Source organism: Kryptolebias marmoratus, linkage group LG16, assembly GCF_001649575.2.
Source record: "Kryptolebias marmoratus isolate JLee-2015 linkage group LG16, ASM164957v2, whole genome shotgun sequence".
NCBI lineage: Eukaryota > Metazoa > Chordata > Actinopteri > Cyprinodontiformes > Rivulidae > Kryptolebias > Kryptolebias marmoratus.
This window is the reverse complement of record NC_051445.1, coordinates 9,976,483-9,998,379: the sequence shown is the minus strand read 5'-3', so window position 1 is coordinate 9,998,379 and position 21,897 is coordinate 9,976,483. Positions and strand designations below refer to the sequence as shown.

At 42.8% G+C, this 21,897-nt stretch overlaps 2 protein-coding genes across 6 annotated transcripts in view; one reads left to right on the top strand and one right to left on the bottom strand.

Moving 5' to 3' along the window:
- clcn1b (chloride channel, voltage-sensitive 1b) overlaps positions 1–1,549 on the top strand; it is a 37,716-nt gene extending 36,167 nt beyond the window's left edge. The window contains exons 22-23 of the mRNA XM_025005766.2: positions 745–831; positions 1,106–1,549. Coding sequence (XP_024861534.1) covers positions 745–831; positions 1,106–1,549 — 531 coding nt within the window. The remainder of the gene's footprint in view (positions 1–744; positions 832–1,105) is intronic.
- Positions 1,550–4,029: 2,480 nt separating this feature from the next.
- The window catches only part of fam131bb (family with sequence similarity 131 member Bb), a 33,226-nt gene continuing 15,358 nt past the window's right edge, over positions 4,030–21,897 (bottom strand). For 2 of the 5 annotated variants that reach the window (XM_025005774.2, XM_025005773.1), the window contains exons 3-10: positions 19,212–19,249; positions 15,267–15,302; positions 14,767–14,869; positions 12,905–13,129; positions 12,575–12,715; positions 10,715–11,022; positions 9,229–9,492; positions 4,030–8,487 (exon numbers count right to left, since the gene is read on the bottom strand). In XM_025005774.2, coding sequence (XP_024861542.1) covers positions 8,257–8,487; positions 9,229–9,492; positions 10,715–11,022; positions 12,575–12,715; positions 12,905–13,129; positions 14,767–14,869; positions 15,267–15,302; positions 19,212–19,249 — 1,346 coding nt within the window. In that variant the 3' untranslated portion in view covers positions 4,030–8,256. The remainder of the gene's footprint in view (positions 8,488–9,228; positions 9,493–10,714; positions 11,023–12,574; positions 12,716–12,904; positions 13,130–14,766; positions 14,870–15,266; positions 15,303–19,211; positions 19,250–21,897) is intronic. The other 3 variants (XM_025005775.1, XM_017415422.1, XM_037980528.1) reach the window with 3 other exon arrangements.

Sequence of the window (21,897 nt, the reverse complement as noted above, 5' to 3'; positions counted from 1 at the left end):
TTAAATGGAATTACTGAAATCAGTCTACTTTTTCATGATATTCTAATTTTATGACCAGCACCTGTAAACTTAACAACAGTGTAAAGCAGGGGTCTCAAATCCTGGTCCTGGAGGGCCACTATCCTGCATGTTTCCCTTGTTTCTCTGCTCCAACACACCTGATTCAGTGGTTAAATCACCTCTTCTTGTTCTGCAGAAGCCTGTTAATCACCCATTGATTCAGATCAGGTGTGTTGGAGCAGAGGAACAAGGAAAACATGCAGGATAGTGGCCCTCGAGGACCAGGATTGGAGACAATTGGTGTAAAGGCTTACAAAATAGTATTTATATTTATATAAACCTGCATGAAATGTTTGAGATTAGAGCTGTTTTAACACAACAGCGGTCCACTTCCTGCTTCCTGGTTCTGGCTTCGCTCAGACTAGCCTTTAGCTTGTCTGTCTGGTCTGAGTTCAATTCTGTTGGGTTTTGTTTGTTTGTTTTAACTGAGGACGTTCAAGGAGCTACAGCAGGTAAGATATTGACTGTTCATAACTTTTGCAGAGACTTCAAACGATCTGAGCTATCCCTTTAAACTCCACCTTTTCTGTTGCAGCTGCTGTAAGTAGCCGTGTCACACAGTGTCTATCCTCCTTTTACCTGCAGAGGAATTGTTTAGCAGTGCAGTCATGCAGGCAGAATGCTGTCACAGCCCATCAGATTTATTGCTGACTGGATCGTGTCCTCCTCCCTCTCATTACTCAGACCCACACTCTGTTCTCCCTGCTGGGTCTCAGTCACGCCTATGTCACCAGCATCGGGAAGCTGGTGGGTGTCGTGGCGCTGAAAGAGGTAAAGTCACTCCTCATGTTTTCTTTATCTGCAACATTTGTGTCACCTTCCTCGGTTTGATCTGGTGCTGTGGCGCGGCAGCGAGCTCTGACGATCTCACGTTGCGGGCAGCTGCGGCGCCTCATCGTTCACACTCTGATTCACGCTGCTCTGCTCGGCTCGGCTCAGCTCGCTGGATGTTCACTTTTCTGATCACATATGGTCACGCTCACGAGTTGCTTTGCTTTGGGAGTTTCTGCTGCAGACATTTCAGACGTGTTCTCTCCCTGTGCAGCTCCAGAAGGCTATAGAGGGCTCGACTCGCAGCGGGGTGAGGCTCCGTCCCCCTCTGGCCAGCTTCAGAGACGCCAGCAGGAAAACCAAGAAGCACCCTCCCCCCTCGTCCGCCGCCTCCTCGCCCACGCGGGACAGAGACCTGTGGGGAGAGGGGAGCAGACGGGAGAGCGAGCTGCTGAGGAGGGAGTCCAGGGATGATTCCCGGGGAAAGACTCCGTCTTTTCGAGGAGCTCCCGGGTCTGAAACGGCTCCCTCCTCCTCCAGCAGCTGTGCCAGCGAGAGAGGAGCAGAGGGGGATGCTCAGGAGGCGGTGTCCCCCTCCACCTCCTCCCCCACCTCGTCGTTACCTCCTGCCTCCCCTGTGACACACACCAGCCCCGTCCTCACACTGTCCTCCCTGCAGGAGGAGAGGGAGAGCGAGGAGTCGGACGAGCCTTTATAAGAGGACTGGGCTCCGAGGAGAAGGACCCACTTCCTGTTTTTGATCCGACTCCTTTTGCCCAGAGACAGATCTGCAGTCTGGGGGGAGGAGTCGGGCCTCCTGCAGCCACCCTCACAGACTCTCAGCCAGCAGGATCAGCTGCTTCACACAAAGCTCTTAAAACTTTTAGTCCAGGATAGTTCTTTTTTCTATTTTCACAGGAAGTCTCACTTATTTTTTTTTTTGTTAAATCTCAGGTGCCTTCCTGTGTCGTCTGAACTGCAGACAGCTACATTCAGGCCTGATGTTCTGTCTCCACCCTGATCTAAGCTGTGCGATCACGACGATAATCAGAATCATTAAATACACGTGAGCTTCTGACAGCAATGAACTGTACAATAATGAAACAACACTGTTTGAATAAAGACTTAATTCCTTTGGCCTAAAGGTCACAGAAATCACGCATTTCAAGTTTACTGAGTGAAGCTAATCTAAAATTATAATTTAGAGGAATATTTAATTTGTATGAAAAATACTGAAATCGTTATTACCAGTTTGTAATTTTTAACAACAATAAATTCTTATGTTTATTAACTTATTGGAGTTATTTAGAGGTCGTGTCTTAATGAGTTTTTAGCTTTGAATTAAAAGTAAACCTTGAAGTATTTGTATTTAAGCGTCAGGCTAATTTATACTTTTCTTCACTGTTTAATAGAAAAAAAATAAATCTATTTCTTACTTTTGTGTAGTTTAGTTTATTTTTAAGCATTTATTAAAAAGGCAATAATCTTATAAAACGGTGAATTGGTCGTTCAGATTAAACCCTCCAATGTTATTATTCTGTTCAGATTTGTCACCTCGATAACCATAAATATAGATTTTATGTCTCTGTATCAGTCAAAGTCATTCAGTTGATATAAACAACTACTTCAAGTCTTTTGAAGTGGACTTCTCTAAAAAGATTAAGAAATAATATCTTGCCTGTTGTAGATGGTGCTTTCATCAGTCTAATTCTGATCAAACTGACGAGCTAACGGCTAGTCGGAGCGAGGATCGCTGCCGTCGGCTCCGGTCTCTGTTTTCACAGCGATTCCTTCAGAGGCTGTTTTAGAAACCTTTACACTGCTGTCAGTTTCAAACGACGCAGTTGAATTATTATAGTAATCCTGCTGGCAGAGCCTCAGGCTGAACAGGAAGTGCTACAGCTGGCTGCTGCTGCTTGACCTGTCTAATGAGGTTCTGTGTTAATAACATCGGCTGCTTTTTCATTCATTTTCAGTCCAGTTCTTGTTTCTGATCACGTTTAGAGAAATGTGTTGTTGTTTGTTAAACCACCTGTGAATCGTGACGCTGAAGGCACCTAACTCAAGGGATAAGCCAGTCGACACACAAAGAACCGGTTTTAGATTTTTGGGAGGAATTTTTGTTCCAGTTTCTTCATCTGAATGTAAAATCTGGCAGAAATAACCCATTTTGACCCATAAATAGTATTTTTTGCACCGATCAGATGATTTCCTAAAAATTAGGAGCTGAAAACTCATCAAGTTTGGATAAAGATGCACCTCTCAGGTATCTCTCTCAGGTCTTTTCCTCTGTGTTTTAAAGACAGGACTTTTAGTTTCCGTAGTTTCTTTTAAGGGACTTACACGTCTTGTTTTGTCCCCTGCTTGTTAAAATAATAAGGAAAACGTTTCAACAAAATCCGCCAAGCTTTCAATTAACGGGACTAGACTGAAAGTGAAAACTATAAACAACCGTAAAGCATCAGAAAACCTGAAAATCAATGCTGAAGACGAATGAAAAACAGGTTTCTGGTTCCTTGAAAACGAAATATTAAAATCGAGGAGTGACTCAGCACTTTTTCACAGTCTTATAGCTGTTATATTCACCCTGAGGAGAAAATAAATTTCGACAAATCAATCATTTTAGAAAATAAGGCAGCATTCATGTCTGTTCTCATAGCATTTTATCTAAATGTCGATGAGAGGATCACCTGTCTAACCTGCCCACTTTATGCTCCTAATGTGTAACGTTATTATTTGTCCTCTCAAAAAAAAAAAAAACACACACACTCCATCTGTTCCAGCATTCAGTCTGAAAAGAGAAAACATTTTTTCGCTGTGAAGGTCAGCAGAGTGTTTTCAGCTCTGATTCCTCCGTGAGCTCGAACAAATAAGCAGTTAGTCCCAGCAGATAAGGCCTGTCCATGAGCGTTTGTCATTATTATTCTCCCGGCATAAAAAAAACAAACAAAAAAAACCCTCCTGATAAGGACTGCAGAGAGAGGGTTTTAGATTACGCTGCAGCTCGTTCCTCGGTGGCTGCTGTATTTTTTATTTTTCCTTCTTCTGTGGAGCAGAAATGTGCCAGCCGGAGCCAGCAGACAAACAAACAAACTCCTAACACATTTAAAGCTCAGGAGAACTTAGCGGTAAACCTGCAAGAATCTAATTATTTACGACCTGAGAGGAAGAGAGACACGCAGACACACACACAGGAAGGGCTGTTTGTTGGTTTGTTTATTTGCTCTTTCTCCACCAGAAGAAAAGAAGAGGAGATGGAGAGTGAAGAAGGCTCTGTCGTGCAAGAACAGGAGGGGAAAGAAAGAGAAAGAAATGGAGAGAGAGAGAGAGAGAGAGAGAGAGGAGAAAGCACGTGGAAGAACCAGCCGGTGAGAACCATCCAACGAGCATGCATAGGTGTGTTATCAGTCACACTGCCTCCCTTAAAACAAATCCCATTTTCTGCAGAGTTTTACACAAGCCATCTGATTTTTGCAGCATTTTATACAGCAGTTTAATATAGCTTCTTTTTTTTTTTGCCACACAACTCCAAATTTTATATATATGTCACTTGATGAGCTTCAAAACCCCTTTGACTGATATTTTAAAGTTACTTCATTTAGTGATTCTTCCCAAAAGAAACAAAACTGAAAAAAAAGGAAAAAAAAAAAACAGCAGACAACTTTTATTACTGTACAGACGGACGGACGGACGGACACGAGTACACAGAACAGACAAGAGAGAAAAAGAGAAGGAGAAAGGAAGGCAGAGTTTCACCATCATGCCTGAAGACGAGTTACTGAAACTCTTAGAAGATGGCAGTAAATTACACACGGACACAAATTATAAAAGACACGATCAGTGAACCGTAACATCCACAGAAATATATTTGGCTTCATTTTGTTTGCTTATTCATTCATTGAGATTCAGGTACAAACAAAGAGAAAGAAAAAGAAGCAAAAGAAGTGAAACCGAAGCTGTGTTGTTTCTCCTTCTGTCAAACAGTCGAGCCTAAAGAAGCTGTGATGGTTTCAACTTCGACAAATATAAAGCGTTACTCTTTCCCCCATCATCTCCGACTCACAAAGGATAAAAAAAAAGGTGAAATTATAGATTCTGTACAAGTTACTTCTCCCGACCAAGTAATTGTTCAATAAATAAATTAATATGTGCCATCGTGTAAGGACAGCCCGTTTGTGGTTTTGAGCGCTGTCAAGTTTTTTTTTTATGACCTTCCTGAGTCACCACAGGAACTCCTGAAGTGAAATGCAACCGCAGTTCTGAAAGGGTTGGGTCTTTGTGTGAAATGTAACAGATTACAGTGGTTTGCAGATCTCATAAACCCATATTCTATTTACATTAGAACATAAACACAAAGTGTTTAAACGAAGAAATTGTCCAGATTTTACAGAAATAAAAAACGCAACAAAAGGCTGTAAAAGTAAGTGGTATGAATGAGAAACAGCTGGAAGAGCGTTTTGGAGAGGCTGAATCTCTAAGAAGTAAAGAAACTGTGACTAAAAACAGTGAAGCGATTTCAGAATAACGTTCCTCAACAGAACATTGGGACGACTTTGAATATCCCATCATCTAATATCATCAAAAAAAATCAAGAACCCGTAAAATCCTCTGAGCTCAAAGGACAAAAGTAAAGTTAATGTTGGACGCCTGCGACTTCAGGTCTGATTCTGTTCTGGACATCACTGCGTGGACTCAGGAACACTTCCACACTGCCGTCCACGGATACAGGTTAAAGCTCTATCACACAAGAAGAACGCCACTCAGAAACGCTGCCGTCTTCTCTGCTCTTTTAAAACAGACTGAGGCAAAGAGGTCAGACTAATGAAAATCGGACATTTCTTTTGAAAACCATGGACGCCACATCCTCTGTACTAAAGAGGAGCGGGACCATCCAGCCTGCCATCAGCACTCAGTTCAAAAGCCTGCCTCTCTGATGGTATGGGGGTGCATTAGAGCCTCCTGTGTGGGCAGCTCACACATCTGGGTAGATGTTATCAATACAGACAGGGCTTGTTGTTTACTTCACAGTGGTAAACATGGCCATGTCCCTTTTTGTTTAGATATTTTTCTGCCATAAAATCAAAAATTACCAGATTTTTTTTTTCCAAAAAGTTGAATTACTTCGTATAAACATTTGATGTGTTTACTATAATCCATTGTGAAAGACATATGGGTTTGTGAAGTCTCCAGATCATTACATTCTGTTTTTATTTACATTTTACACAGTGTCCCAGTCTTTTAGGAACTGGGGTTCTAAACAGGATGATGGATTATTTTACACCAAGAGCTGCCAGACTTACATATTCTTGACGGTTTTCTCTGTGCGCAAAGAGCTCGAAACCAAACCAAAACAGGACTGCTTTACGTCGGCGGCACGTATTCCAACTTATACTGGAAGGGATTTCAACAAGTCAGTAGAAAAATAAATATCGTCCCCATCGTTCCATAAAGACGCAGTCGATGAACTCAATCATAACGTCTTCGGTTTCTCACACAACCATCAAAGTGAGAGAAGGTGCTCCCCAGCAGAGAAACGACATCACAATAGATGGCCTTGTTGTTGTAAAGTGAGTCCGCCGCCGCCGCTGTTCAGGACTCCACGTCTCGCGGGGAAACACGAACTCTTCCTTCGACGCAAGAGAACGACAAATGAAAACATGCTCCTCGGAGCGTCCTCTTCATCACTTTCACACGTCCAGGCAGCTGCTTCACAGTAGTAACGATGAGCAGGAAGACACCAATCTGTTTCTCCTCCAGTGTTCGGTCTCAGTCTTCAGTTCTTGTTACCTGATGGGTTGATTCACCTCGACCAGTCGCCGCCGTCCTCGTTGATCCCCCCCCCCGCTGATGGACCCGCCGGGTTCAGACATCCTCCGCTTTGATCGATTGCTCTAAAGTTTCATTTCTGTGTTTTAAGAAAAGGAAAAAAAAATAAACTTGCAAAGCTTTGAGAACAATCCCAAAATAAAGTGGGACTCGAGAGGCGTACAAAAATAAAGAAATCAAACTGTAATCGAACAGTTGTGACTGTGAGTGAGAGGCAATTTCTATATACTTTATTTACATTTATACAGCAGAGCTGACACTGGTCTGTCAGGGGGGGCCAGTGTTCGTCTGCCTATTGCTGGTTACAATTTAGATATTTGTGTGTGTGTGTGTCGTGTCAGTCTATGTGAGCCAGCAGTGAATCCCTTCCCAAGCTTTGGAAAGACTCCCTTGTTTGTGTTTGTTTCTTGAGTGCTGAATCCTGTCCCATGTGGACCACAAGGACACGTTTAAAGTAGTGTTCATGCACCGTCCCCCGTGTCCCAGTACATTCAAAGTAGTGGTTATTTTCCTTATATGTGTCGTGATCGACGCCTGTAAAAAAAAAAAAAAAAAAAAAAAAACAGAAAGCAGCTGAAGGTTTGTGTTGTTGAGTAGCTCGGTTTTGGTTGTCTCTGAACTTCGTTACGTCTCCAGTCCAAAGGCAAACTCTCGATGGGTTAGATTGCGTTAGTGCAAACTAGAAAAAAAAAAATCGAAAAAAAAAAAAGAGTCACATCTTCATTTCTCTGCCGCAAAACGGTGCCGCTCAGCGCAGGCTCACACCTGGGATTCAGTGGTTCAGTGCAAAGTCTGTTTAGTGCTGTATAGTACAGGTACTCCATGGTACTCTGACATGCATGCATACAGAGAGACAGAGTAGGAAGCACACTATGTTACAGTACAATCCTTATCTGTGCAGAGTTCAGTGTGTGCGGTCCGCAGAGCAGGCGCGTCCCTGGGTTGTGCCTTCGCCACAACGTCACAGAAGAGCTGATTTTTGGAGGGGTTAATGCAGCGTTTCACTGAAACGCTGAGCGCTTCAGAAGCTACTTTAATCCCGTGTCGAGCTGTTTGGGTTGCTTTAATTAGAGCAGAAAAATGAATTTAACAGCTGTAAACAGAGCAGCTCTCCGACTGGAAACCTGCATCATCGTTTTTTTACACGAATACATAGATTTTTGTTCCTTTTTTTCTTTTTCTTTAATACAAAACAGTTCTTAGCGTGTTGATTTATGTTAGATTTTTAGCGTTGTTATAGGGCGATGACTGGATCGAGGTGCTTGTCTTTGAAAAGAGCATGCATGTTTCTTTCCCCTCCTCTTCGTCACAGTCTGGTTTCTTCCTCCCCACGGAAATGCTTGAGTCAGTTGGTCCTCCTCCTCCTCCTCCTCTCTGCTCTCACTCTCCTCTTCATTCCTTTGGGATGTAAGGCTTACAAAGAAATAGGTGTCCTTTGTTGCATGAGCTCGTGTCTCACTGTGAGTCTACGTTAAATCTGTTGCTCACCGAGGAATCCCAAGCAAAAAGTTTTTGATACCTGAAAAAGGAACAGATTAATGGACTTATTGTTGCTCTTTCCTCGCTGACAAACAGGTCAGTTTGTAAATCGGGAGTTTTTCAATTGGTTGCCATGGAGGTAGGTGGCCCCTCCTCTTCCTCTTCCTCCTCCTCCTCCTCTTTTTCCTCTAGAGTCTGAATGAGGCCAGAGGTGACATCGGAGGCCTTCCGCTCTGTGATTGGTTCTGCGGGCGGTTGCCCCGGACTACTGCCACCTGAGGCGTCCCCCTGCTGCGTGGGCGGAGTCAGCGTGGCCGCGTCGGGCTCCATGGACAGCATCACATCTTCCTCCTGGTCAGGACAGCAGCAGATTACAGATTACACCGAGAACAGCCAGCGAGTTTAGGGCAAAAAGCAGAAACTGATCCAAATGCGTAAATATATACACTAAATATGAGCATTCATGACGCAGATTACATCACTGCCACCTGTGCTCTATTAGTTTACAGACTTTTGTACAAATAATGTAATCATGTTTATAAAAACATGTTCAATTAAAGAACTAGCATTCCTTAAACACATATGTATTGCCCACCACTTTTCACACTAAAGTTTTAAATAAAGATCCTCTTTCTGTGTTAAGAAATTGGCCATTTTGGTCAGATCTCAAAAGTAACGTTAAGCATAATCTCACACAAAAACACATGGAGCATGTACTGGGAATGACTCTCAGCTACTTTCACACCAAAGTTTGGCTCAGTATCTGTAAAATTATGTGAATTATAGCTATTTTTGTGTGTGCTAAGATCAACTAATTGTGGCAGCCATCTTGAATTGGGTTGACTTTAAAAGCTAATCGGTTGTAGATGTCCATCTGATGACTACTTTCTTTGAGTTTCATTAAAATCTGTTCAGAGCCAACAGATCAACAGTTTATGCCAAAGTCTGCAGAAAAGACCTCCCTCTCGGAGTATGAATGAATGAACGAATGAATTAAATGTTAAGGTCTGCCCCAGGCCTTGCTCATGAAGAAATAAAGTCAAATGTTAAATACCAAATAACAAACAACGCTGTGTGGAATGTGACTCTCACCTTGACCTGCTCCTCCTCCTGCTGCTCCAGGAGCGGCGAGTGATCAGCCCCAACCATCTCCTCTCCGGGGGGAACACACAGGCTCGGCTCCACCACCGCCGCTACGCCCATGTAGCCTCCGGCTTCCGCCTGATAGGCCTCCATCTGACCCACGTTCCACAGATCCACCAGAGGAGGGTGGACCTGATGAACCAGGCTGTGGATGGTGCTGTTGGGCGTTGCTTGCAAGGACTGGTTGGTGCTGTGCAGCCTGTGCTCCAGAGCCTGGTAACACCAAGATGAGACGACGATGAGGTGAAAAAAAACCCTGATATTTCATTTTAACCTGTTTATTGTGGTAAAATTCCCTGCGCAGTAGAAAGCATCATATTTGTGTCGAGGAGGGGATTGGAGGCTCTGACTGCTGATGTGTTTTTTAGTATGTAAAGTAAGTTAACAGAGTCAGATGTGTGAAGGTTATGAGATGTTACTGGTTATCACAAAGACAGGACAATAATGTTTTTACCTGTGTCTGTGTGTGTGTTTGTCTGCATATCTCATGAACCCCTGAACAAATTTTAATGAAACTTTCAGAAAGTAATCAGTATGTGTCCATCTACAACTGATTACCTTTATCAAGCTGATTCAAGATGGCTGACCTTAGAAAACATAAATGGATCGTCCTAAACACATGCTTCGAGGGCAACACGATGTGTAGCATCTTTGCTTGAACCTTCATTAACTGTTAGAGATAATCTTATTTGTCTGTTTGTCAAAATATCTCATGAACTACTGCAGTGATATCAATGAAACACTCTAAAAGGAACTATTTGCTGTACATCTACAGCTGATTAATTTCAAGATGGCTGCCACAGCTAATCATCACACAATGGCTATACCTCAGTGAATTTCACAGATACGGAGCTAAGATTTAGCGTGGTAGTAGCTGAGAGTCATTCACAACACACACACCAAGCAGTAACCGGTTACACAGGATCAGGTTTGGATCAAAACAGCTTCAACTCCATTATTTCTCAACATCTTTGTCTAAAACTCTGGCATTAAAGATGATGGGCGACGTGAATTCCTTCAAACAACGCTAAGCCTTTAAGTTTATTATTTTAAATAAACTGAAACTGATTTTTTCCTTTTGAAAAACTTTTCAGTTTTGATGTTAAGCAGTCCCACATGTAATGTCAAAAATAATTTTAAAAATTTCTAGAAAAGATTGCTTTGTCAAACTTATTATTTCAACTTTAATAATTGCTTTTCCTGGCTCAACCTCTCTGAACAAAAGACATGGAGGACCGTTCTGTGGGAAAACACGAAAACTCTGTCTGACTATTTTAAAAGCACTTCTTCACTTTGGGCCCACTGCTGCCGGTTTATGCTTCATAATGGTGACTTGGAGGAAATCCAAGCCTCATAAAGCATCTCGGTGCTTAATGTTCATCCTGGCAGAGGCCCACGCTCGCCACTGAGACTCCACCTGCTCCGCATCAATCACCTGTTGTTGCTGATACTGCAGGAGCTGCTGTTGCTGGTAGTGCTGGAGCTGCTGGAGCTGCTGCAGCTGCTGCAGCTGAGTCTGCTGCTGGAGGCTGAACTGCTGCTGCTGCGTCAGGAAGTGGGCCGCCGCCTGCCCGTCGTAGCCCTCCGTCCCCACCACGTAGGAGCCGGCGGGGGGAGACGCCACACCGCCGGCGGGGTCGTTGTTGGTCGGCTCCCAGGCATCAGAGGACGAGAGGCAGTAATGGCCCTGGGAGACGTACGTGTGGGGCCACACGTCTGCGGAGGAATGGTGCAATATCTGATCTGGAAAGAGTTAACAAGGCAGCAGCTGCTGTTAGAGCTCTGCAGAAAAGGAGTGGGAATGGATGCAGGACTGATTCAGAAGCAAAAAGCACATAAGAATGACTCATCGTGAAGGAAACCCTTTAGGTCGCACTCAGATTAACGTTCAACTCGTATTACTTTTATATAAAATGAGAGGTCTTCAAAATAAAGAGCATTTAATTCAGAACGATATATTAATTAGACAAGCTGTTACAGTTTTAGCCTCCAGTTCCCAAGAATTTCAGCTACTGCTGCTAGTTTAGATAGATGCTGTTTTGACTAATATCTGACTGAAATGTTATGACAAAGGCTCCTCAGTCTGTTCTGAAAAAAAGTCTACAAAGTGTCACATTTTAATCTGAGTCATCGCTCTTGTCGAGCTGTAGAGCGCAGCCTTGGTTTTTAAAGCCGTTTGTCTTTCTCTTGTTTTCTCTGGAAGAAAATATCATTTAAAACCTTGGAGGTCTACAGTAAAAATGCTTTGGAAAGTTTGTCTGAACTAAAATATTACACAATTTGACTTTAATTCTTATAAGCTTTAGAATTCAAATATTCGTTTCAGGTCTTACTCACATCCTTCTGACCAAACTAAAAAACCTTGGGCTCTATTGGTTAAAAACAATTATTAGTAGTCAGTTCTACACTAAGGGCTCTTTATTGTTATTGTGAGGCTAGAGTGAGACTTGGAAAAACTTTGGAACATGTTTGAAATTTCATTTTAGCCAAAAATTGTTATTTGTGGCTACATAAAATAAACCACAGCGAAGTTTATTTTAGTCATTGTTGTTGCAGGCTGCCTCTTCAGTGAATGTGTCATGCCTGGAAACAATAAAAACAACTTCATCTGCCTTTTTGTTTAATAAATACACTCAGATGCAGTCCAGGAGTGGTGAGGTTAGAGAAGCACTTCAACAGCTTCATCCAAAATCAACAAAACATTTGTAGGAGCTCCTCAAACTTTATAAATAGTCCTGTTTACGTCCATGCACTGAATTTTAACTGGTGGTCCACAGGCCTCATGCGGCCTGCGAAGTATTAGATTATTATTAAATGATGTACAACCTGACACAAGAATCAGCAGTAGCCCAGCTCGGAAAGAGTTAAAGACAGAACAGCATTTTTATTGAGGTGTTTGTCGTTAACTCAAAACACCCATTATTATCATTACATGAATGGAACAGTAATTTACAAATAAAGCCACTTGCATATAGAAAATGTATCAGAAAAATGGACAACACCTTTGAAAAATAAGACGACAGCAAATTGTGTCTATTTAAACCAGCAGAAACTGAAGCAACTAAAACAGACTGACTATAATTACCAGAAACCACAGCTAATCAAAGGCTGGCCCCTGTGCTGTCTGATTAGTAGAATTCTGACCTTTGACCTAAACTCACCCACTGGACTGCAGAGCCATGACACAAACTAATATTCTGAACCTTGTTTTTGTGTCTAGTGGCTTTCTCCCCTGGCCTTTTTGTGATCACTGCCCCTGCACCATCTGCTTCCTGTTGCATCTGCAGCCTTTTACCTCGACTGGTGATGCTCTCCTGGTTGACCTCGCTCAGGTGAGCTACGCTGCCCTGGTTCGAACCCGACCGCGGACTCTCGCCGTCCATCGAGGACCACGCCAGGAGCGTCGCCTCTGAGATTGCGAACTGCTGAAGTATGCCTGAGGTCAGAATGCAAAGGACAAATCCCATTCAGGGCACAGACCTCCATCATGCTGCGTTTAATTGGCTGAATATTTGGCATAAATCCCCAAAAAATAATGAGCAAAAAAATATATTTTTTGCTGACGACAGTTCACAAGCTCTGCCGTGCTCCTGCCCTGCCGGGTGCGTGCACATTTGTTTCCGACCTGCAGCGAACCGAGCCTCCTTCTCTCCGTCGCTGAGGTCACTGTAGGCGTCGTTCTCCAGCCGCCTCTCTTTCTCACGCTCCTGGGTGCTGATGCGGGACTGGGGGACGCCCCCTGAGCCAACCGTCTGCATGCCCCAGTTCTGCCATTCGATCATGTGGGCGACGCGCCCCTGGGCCATGGCCGTGGGTTTGGTTACTCTTTCCTTCATGGTGCGGGTCACTCCTAATCGAGGAGGAAACAGGGAGGGAGGATGGCAGGAACAGGACGGAGGGGGGGGGGGAATTTTGGCAAGGATTGAAGGTTGATAAACAGATGATTTTTTTTTTTAAATGAGGGAAGAAAAAGAAAAAGAGAGCAAAGAGACAGGGATGAAGGTCAAAGGACAGAAAGAGGAAACAGAAAAAAGAAAGAAAGGGAAAAGAGACAAACGGTAGAAATGTTATTATCGTGGGCTTATTGGTGCTGAATCGTGGAAATTGTTATGGCCGATGAAAATATCAGGAAGGATTAGATTGATAAACTGGTTTGACAAATGGGAGGCTGTGCTTAGATGAGAAGTCACCACAGCTAATTGACTAAAGGCAACACAAAAGTGGCTCTAATGTCGTCAGATTTACAGATATTGAGCTAAAGTTTGGAGTGGATACAGCTGTGAGCGATTCCCAATATATGCTTTTAGCGCTAGCACATCGTGCAGTATCTCAGCTGAGCTTTTGCTTTACGTTATTTACAAGGTTTGACAAAAACTGCTATAGCTCTGGCGTCATCATAAGACGGTTTTTGTTTCAAAGCCTGGCATGAAAGGCGGTGAGCGGTATGCGTTCCTTCAAGGAATGCCAGGCCTTTAATTGTAAGAGTGTTTTCATACTAATCAAACTCTGGATAAACAAGGTAAAAACATTACCAGTCAAATCCCTCTGATCAGATGTGTGTAGGTAAATGAGGATGAGCATGAATAATAAAAACAGCTAAATGACTGGGGCTGTGCAGGCAACGTTTATGTGTTTAATGAGACATCACCTGCTCACATTACATGGAAAGAGAGGAGGCAGTGGATGTGTCTTTTCTGACACAGGTGCATCATGGGATGGAGCAGGTTAATTGGGGTGAGGCGGCTGCGTGGCGTGACTGATGAGAGGTTGGCTTGTTGATACGAGAGCCTTTTCTCACACCTCTGCTACGCTGCGCTGGGTAAGCAGAAAGCTGCTCGCCTTCTCCGCGCGGTTCGCCTGAGAACTCAACACTGCTGAACTTACACTTTCTCCGAGCAGGAATTAGTTTCCAAGCTGCCGCGCTACCACCGGCTCATACCCGGTCTGCTCTAGTTTTCGTGTGACCAACATATGATGACAGAAACTGTAACTCGCTTGCTGTTTGAGTCCCTGATGCTGGTGCATGGAGATGAGATTTATGAATAAATTATTGGACAAATCAGCACCACACAAAAACAACAGCTGCACTTCGTTACACTGCACTGCAAAGTCCAAATAAACTGCACAAAACAGCAGGAGAAAACCAAAAACACTGCACTCAACTGTTTTAACACAGCACTGTACACAGTTAAACATTCATTATAAAACTAAATTAGGACACATAAAATCTACACTTCCCACTCACCTTCCTTTATAGTAACAAGCTGTATGACAATGTGCAGTGTGTGTGTGTGTGTGTGTGTGTTGTGTATTTCAAGCGGAATTTGCTCCATCAATGCCTCTTGGGGAGCCATTGACGCCTTTAATGTCGGTGTGGGGAGGAAGTGAAACAGGGGAACCCTTTTTAGGGTACCATGCTGACTCCAAGTGTCCGCCAAGGACGGAGCCAACATGGGGTCATTTACCAGAACCAGCACAGACACACACCTGACACACCTGACAGAGAAGACTTAGCCAGAGCCCCGATGCCATAGGCATTTGAGTTCCTCTTGAGCCGAGGCAGGATTGATGTGGTGTCTTCCATGGACAGCTGGAGGGAGAGAAGAGGGAGGAATGGCGGAGGAAGGGGAGGAGTGAGGAGAAAAGGACAGCATGGACACAAAGACATCGACACAGCGTGTGTTAAAGAGAGAGAGGTGAGTGGAGAGGAGAAGTGATGGAGATGTTGGGTTAATACAAAGGACAAAATCTGTATTACCCAAATCTTTAGTTCAGGTGCTTTAAAAAAAAAAAAAGTCTGTTTGTGCACCACTACGATATAACACGGGATCTACTGTAAAGCTGAGGAGGGAGGTGGTGGTGGGAGGGGGGGGGGCGCTATGAGGGGAGAAGGAGCTGGGCGCTACAGGGTGATTCAAACCAGAACAGGCAAAAGAAACCGATAGGGAGAGGAAAAACTATGGAGGAATGATGCCACAAACACTTACGTTGATTCCTTCCCATGAAAATTCTGAACGTCCATGCTGAGGAAGAGAAACGGGGGGTGAGGGAGGGATGGGGGGGAAAGAAGGAGCAGGACAGAGTGAGAGAGTGACAGGACAGACAGAACATTGATGTGCATCGAAGGGAGAGCGGGACGCAGAGTTGGTTTCACAGCAGACGTGCAGATGAAGAGGAAGAAATTATAGGAGAGATGTGCAGAAAGAAAAAAAAGAGACAAATAAACAGGAATTTCCAGGATTGAGGAGAAAAGAACCAGAATGACAGGGAGAAGGGAGGGGGATTAGGCAGGGATCAGTTTTTATTTGCTTAGTTATGTTTAGCAGAGTGAAAACGTTACGATTAAATGAGTTTCCTCCTCGGTTACAAGGGCTGCCAGAAACACTGAAAGGGGGCGGATTACTGTGTGTGGGTTTGAGAGAGATGTCAGTGGTGTGTTGATCTGTATCTGATGCTGCAGATAGACAGGGGACCGAGGGCAACGGGAGGCAGGGGAGTGTGTGTGTGTGTGTGTGTGTCGAGGGAACCGGTGGGACTCGGATGATGAGGACAAAGCAGATAAACAGCAGATTCTTCCACACTGCTTCCACGGATCAGCTGGGCTGACACAAACTACACTCGGGGCATTTGTGGGCTACCAGCTGTGCCGAAATATTTTCACCTTCCTGCTGATGTACTCGGACAGAGTCAAAAAAAAAAAAAAAACTACAACTGGAAGAGGTGCTTCAGATCTTTTGAATTACAGATCTGAGAAAAAACCATATGAGGATCATCGTAAAACCAATTATAGGCAGTGAAATGCGCATTGACTTATCTTATCTAAAATGTTGTATATTTTGGACAAAGCTGGAGTCACGACCTAATGCTAATCTGCCCCCTTTTTGTTTAAAGCGGTTATAAAATTTTTTGAATACGCTAACAGTGTCTGGGTCTGCAGGTTTGAGCTCAGGTTGCGTCAGGAAGGGCAACCCAATAAAATAAAAACATTACTGGAATTGAAACATATGGAGGGGCAATGAAATCAGCTTTTATTCATTTTTACATTAACTATTTATCCTCTAGCATCCATCAGCCTCCACACCCCACAAGCTTCACAATCTTTTCACAGAACTCCACTTCATCATCTCTTAACTATCCCTTTAATTTTTTTCTTGCCTATTAAACATAGATGAGACCTGTGCTGTAAATTGCTGCAGTTCTCAGACTGTTCTGCATCTTGGGAAACACACATAGTTCACCTGTGTGTCAGTGACCCAACTCCCTGATCAGTAAACGTGAAGCTACAGCCTGCAGGCACTTTTGTAGCCAGCGTGACCCCAGCAGTCCGTGTGTATGCTTGTGTTTTGAAGCCCGCGGTTTGGCATTTGGCCTTCGTTTGCTAGATTTAGTTTTGAAGCGGATGTGACAGATGAGGAGTGGATCTGACAACACTATCCATGCCCATTTAGGCATGTAAAGGTTACACAGCTTTTTGGTTGATTTTACACAAAACTGAGCCTTAATGTAGACAATGGATTTCATATTTTACAGAAGAAAAATTACAGCTAGAAACTAAGACCATGTTTTAAAGTGAAGTACGTGGGTCTATCATTTTCACCTCTTACATCAATCCTTTAGTCTGACATTTTATGCATTGACCCCCCCCCAAAAAAACCTAAATATCCCTTCAAAACTTGCCTTAGCTCTGATCATAAGTACAGGTGTGACGCATCAGGATCTGATCACCAAATTGCAATCATTCTGGTTCGCATGTGGCCTAATTCTTTTACAGTAAAAGCAAATACTTTCTGGGCTACCTTTAAGGGCTGTCTACTCAGCCGACAAACCTCCTGCAAGTTTGAACGAAAACACTTGGCATAGTTCAGCTCGAGGCGGGACCCCCGCTGCTGTCGCTGCACATTCATTTTGCATAAGGTTGTAGATAAAAATAAATGACTTTAAAGTGAGCGACTGCGTAGCCTATTTGTTTAAACACGGTTCGTGTCAGGACTTAAATTACCTGGGGTTAGAGCTGACGTGGAGAAATCGCTCGAAACACCTAAGTTTCATTGTAGAGCTGTGTGAGTGGAAGATTTCTGCATGACTCTAAGAACTGTTTTTTTTGCTAATTGAAACAAATTGAGGGATTATTTATTTATTTATTTATTTATTTTGCGTATTACATTGACTCAGATCTCCAGTGCTCACTCAACACACATGTTGATGAAGTACATAATAATCCCACTTGATTTTGAAACCCGAGACGTACTTTACATTCAGAAGAAGATTGAAAACTTTCATACAGCAAAGATTATGGGGTCCGTTACTTGACGCTCTATAATTCCACAAGAACCAGAGGGAGATATTTCACCCTTAAAAACCAACACTCAAAGAAATCTCTGCGCTGTTCAAGAACAAGTCTTGCGTAAACCTTATTAAACTGGAATTATGACTGTAATTCCAAGCTCCTGTGTGGCTTAGAAGGAAATGACGGGAACAAGAAAACGTGTTCTTTAGGATTACATCAGTTTCAGGTGTGGGGATCGGTGGATCAGTGGTACAGTGGATAGCATTGTTGCCTCAAAGCAGTTAGCCAGATAACTACTTTGAAACTGAACAGACGGACAGACAGATCAAGATGCATCTGGCATCTCCTTATTGGCTTCAGATTTTTCCCCAAACAAGTTTAGAAAACGGATGAATATATTCTTCTTACTGCCGTTGTCACCTTGGAGTTTCCTCTCTGGGATTATTTTACAGATTCAGACTGAGCTTTAGTGGATTTAATTGCTTTTGAACAAAGCCTGGCTAACCGTTTTATCTGTTTATGATGGTCTCTGGGTCCTAACCTAAACTATGTAGCATCGAGAAGCCTGCGCTCATGAGATGAAAACAAACAAACACACATCGCTCTACGTATGAAAAGTAAGTTTTGTGTAACATTTAAATGTATTCGGACACAACATGTTGTATTATTTAATGTTGTTCACTTTTACTCATAATGACATATAATATTAACTATTTGAATTTCTGCATACGATTCATTGTGTAAACTATTAGACCAACATGTAAAGAGAAGGTATTTTAGTCCTAGATGACTAAAGAGACAATACCAGAGCAGTTACTAGATTTACTGCAGGCAGCATCTACTCAGAGTGTTGTTGTTAATCGATATCAGCCTCTTCCTGCCTCTTTAGATGTCTTTCTTGTAATTCTATTCTTTGCTTCCTCTTCCTCCCTTCTCTGGGTCTGTAACTTTCTTCCTTCTCCTCCCTTCACGGCAGTGGGAGTGATGAGAGATTTACCACACTCGAGCGGTGGAGCTGGGCTCCTTGAATGTTCTTTTCCAATAGTTCTGACAACGTTGAATATGCAGTGTGTGTGTGTGTGTGTGTGGGTGTGTGTGTGAGGAAGTGTGGCCGCTTTTGCTTTCAGAAGGGCATTCTGGGACACGATGCATAAATAAATGATGTCAGTGCTTTTGGTGGAAAAGTAGAGTTCTCTACACTTTAGTCCAAAAATGGTTCCCTCTCCTGTGTCCCGTCTCAGAGGAATTAGTATTGAAGGAAAGGACAGAGGAGGAGGAAGAGGAGGATGCGCAGTAATCATGATGTGTGAAAGGTTGAGGAAAGAAGAGTGGTGCCTCTGCTGTTTGCGCCATAATTGAGTCAGGCGGGTCAAAAGCAGCAGACGCCTCAACCCCAGCTGAGGGACAACCAAACCAGCCACGGCTCAGTTTTTCCTTGTGAGGAACAAATCGTGGACACGAACGTGTCGTGGAAGTGGAGCGACTTGACGTGAATTGAGCTGCTTTTCTAATCTACTGACATGAACACTTACACCGGGAGCTACAGACAGCCATGTTGGTTCCTCAGGTGGATTGGCGACAGTCCACTTTCAAAGGAAGTCAACAAGACAAGCTAGACAAGAAAGAGGGAGGGATGAAGACTTACCTGTTCCCCATCCTTTTGGACCGGCACGCCATCCGCCGCTGTGGACGTAGACAAAGAGAGAGAGAGAAAAGAGAGGAAAGTATTAATTATCTGTGACGTAACAGCATCTAAAAAAAATGTTAAATTAACTCCCTTAACAAAGGATTCTCCTGCTTTATAAATAATTTATTTGTGAGTTTGTAAAGACTTTATAAACTGTTGACAATCATGAGTTAAACCGTTCATTCAGTGAAACAGGGTCACTGTGTGACTGCTGTACTTTAATCATTCAGGTTTGTGCAAGTCGCTCATCTTTCTTTTAACAACTCTATGTGCCAGAACAAATTGGATCTATGAATGTTCATAGTGCCTACACGCAGGTAGGTCACCGAGAAATGTTTGATGTTTAAAATCCAAAATATGAGTAAATTTATAAAAGGAGAGCACTTAGTGATCCTGCTTCAGTTTATGAACAATACCTGTTTTATTAATGTTGTTAATGCTTTATAAAGTGTTTACAAAGTCATGAATAGCACATTTTTTATAAACATTAACAAATCCTTTATGAAGGGACTCTTATTGTGGAGTGTTTTTAATAAATTTCTTTCTTTCCTTAAAAAAACATTAATTAGTAATGTTCATCTTCAAATAAGAAGGAAATAAACCTACACTGGTGCACCAATTAATATTATTTTTATAAAGAAACTCAGATGATTTAAGTTACTCAACACAGTATAATAGTAAACATAAAGGTATAAACAACAACAAATACACTTGTATTGGAAGAAAAATAGATAAAAAAGTTTTAAAAGAGCAGCTTTTGCTTCTCAGAAACTATAACTACTAGTATTTCAATAAGTTAGACATTTTCTAAAATTCTACATTGTTTTTATGTAACCAGTAAAAATCTATTGGAATAATTTTATGTATTTAAGTAAATGTGACTTTTCTAATACAAATATCCATAAAATTATTGCATTTGGAACATTTTTATTTACAGAAAACAAGTGAACAAATACAAAAATGTGGATCAATTTGAATCGTAATTGATCGTATTTAATTTAATTTTGATTTTGTCATCCCTCCGCCTCCCAGCAGTCATCAGTTTCTATGTTTCGTTTCATTGTTGGCAATAAATGACTCATAAATAAATCAGACTGGCATAAATATGAGAAATCAGTCCTGTTGAGTTTTCTGCCCGGGTTCTTTTTTTAGCCCTTCAAGGATATTATTCTGTTTTATTGTGTAAAAAGCTGCCTCTCCATCATCAACGTTACTTCAAGGATGCTGAAGTTGATTCAACTGAGAGTTCCCATCAGCCACCTGCAGGTTTTACTTCACCACCCCCTGCGCCCAAACCGGTGGTGGAGGGTAGCAACGCTGGCTCGAGTGCTGTAATAAGAGAGTTTTGGAGTCATTGTACTTCATGACAAATGATACTTCTATTTCACTTGATTTTTGAGGAGATCGTCCAACACTTTACCAGGCTCCTCGCTGCCAAAACCAATCTGGTGTGCGATCTTCTATTTTGAGTACATTTAGCAGCTGAACTTTGGTTTTGAAAATCACAAATAAGGGTGTGTTATTGTAAAAGACTCGCATGTTACGTAACACTCCTGGTAGATTACACGCTCGTCAAACAGGGGGGGCGACTCATTAGAAATCCTCGCTCTTTGTTGGCTAAATGAACGTCATTATCCCTCCTGATTCGACTGTCCAAATCCTAATTAAAACATTGGTTTAATTAGGGAGTCTGTGCTCCTAATAGAGTTTAAACGCAGCCTCGGTCTCTAGGTGCATCAGAGGGTCTGTGCTCAACACGTGCAACTCTCAGAGGGGGCTCGCTCCTGTATCAGCGCTCTGCCGCTCGGAGCGTGGTGTCTGCCGAGCCAGTTCCGCTTCGTGCAGCTCGCGTTTGGGAATCACGGGGGCGATTCCTCGGGAGCTCTGAGAGGCACGGAGAGCGGCTGGAGTTTCGAGATGTCCGGTGATGTCTGTGACCAACTGACCCAGTGATTCAGAAACATCAGCTCCGCTGTGTCTCGGCTGCGCTCTCAGATATTGCCCTTCCCTCTGAACTGCACTCAGTCACGTCAGATCACTGAAAGGCCAGGAGACAGGGGGGACGGGGGGACGGGTTTTTATTCTAGAAACAGTCTGGTTTTCACTTCTGTATGAATGAAACTGCTTTGTTTCATTTGCGCATTTACTGTTTACCCCCGAGGATTTTCTCATTTCAGTCCTTTGTGTGCGAACTGACCAGTAAATAAAATTAACCTATTGTCTTTTTTATCTTTTGGTTTTGTTCCAGCTTGTTTGTCTCAATCCACTTTTTTATAGTTCTTTAAAGTTTTTGTTTCAGGAATTTTGGTCAGGATTAAATTCCTTAAGCCTGCTTGTGTCATTTTACAGGATGTGCTGTGCCATTCACTGGCTTAAAGTAATAGTTCGGGGCTTTTGAAGTGGAGTTCTGTGGGGAGGTTATGAACAGTTAATATCTTACCTGTTGTAGATAGCCTCATTTTGGACATTTATTTTAATTCTGTGTGGAGTAACAAGCTAACAGCCAGTCCAAGTGAGGTCAAGACTAAAGCAGATTGCTGAAAATAACTCTTTAAAACTCTGTTTCTCTAAACTGAGGCTGTTTAAAAAGCTATCTACAACAGGTAAGATGTTAACCCTTCATAATCTTTGCACAAAATTCCAC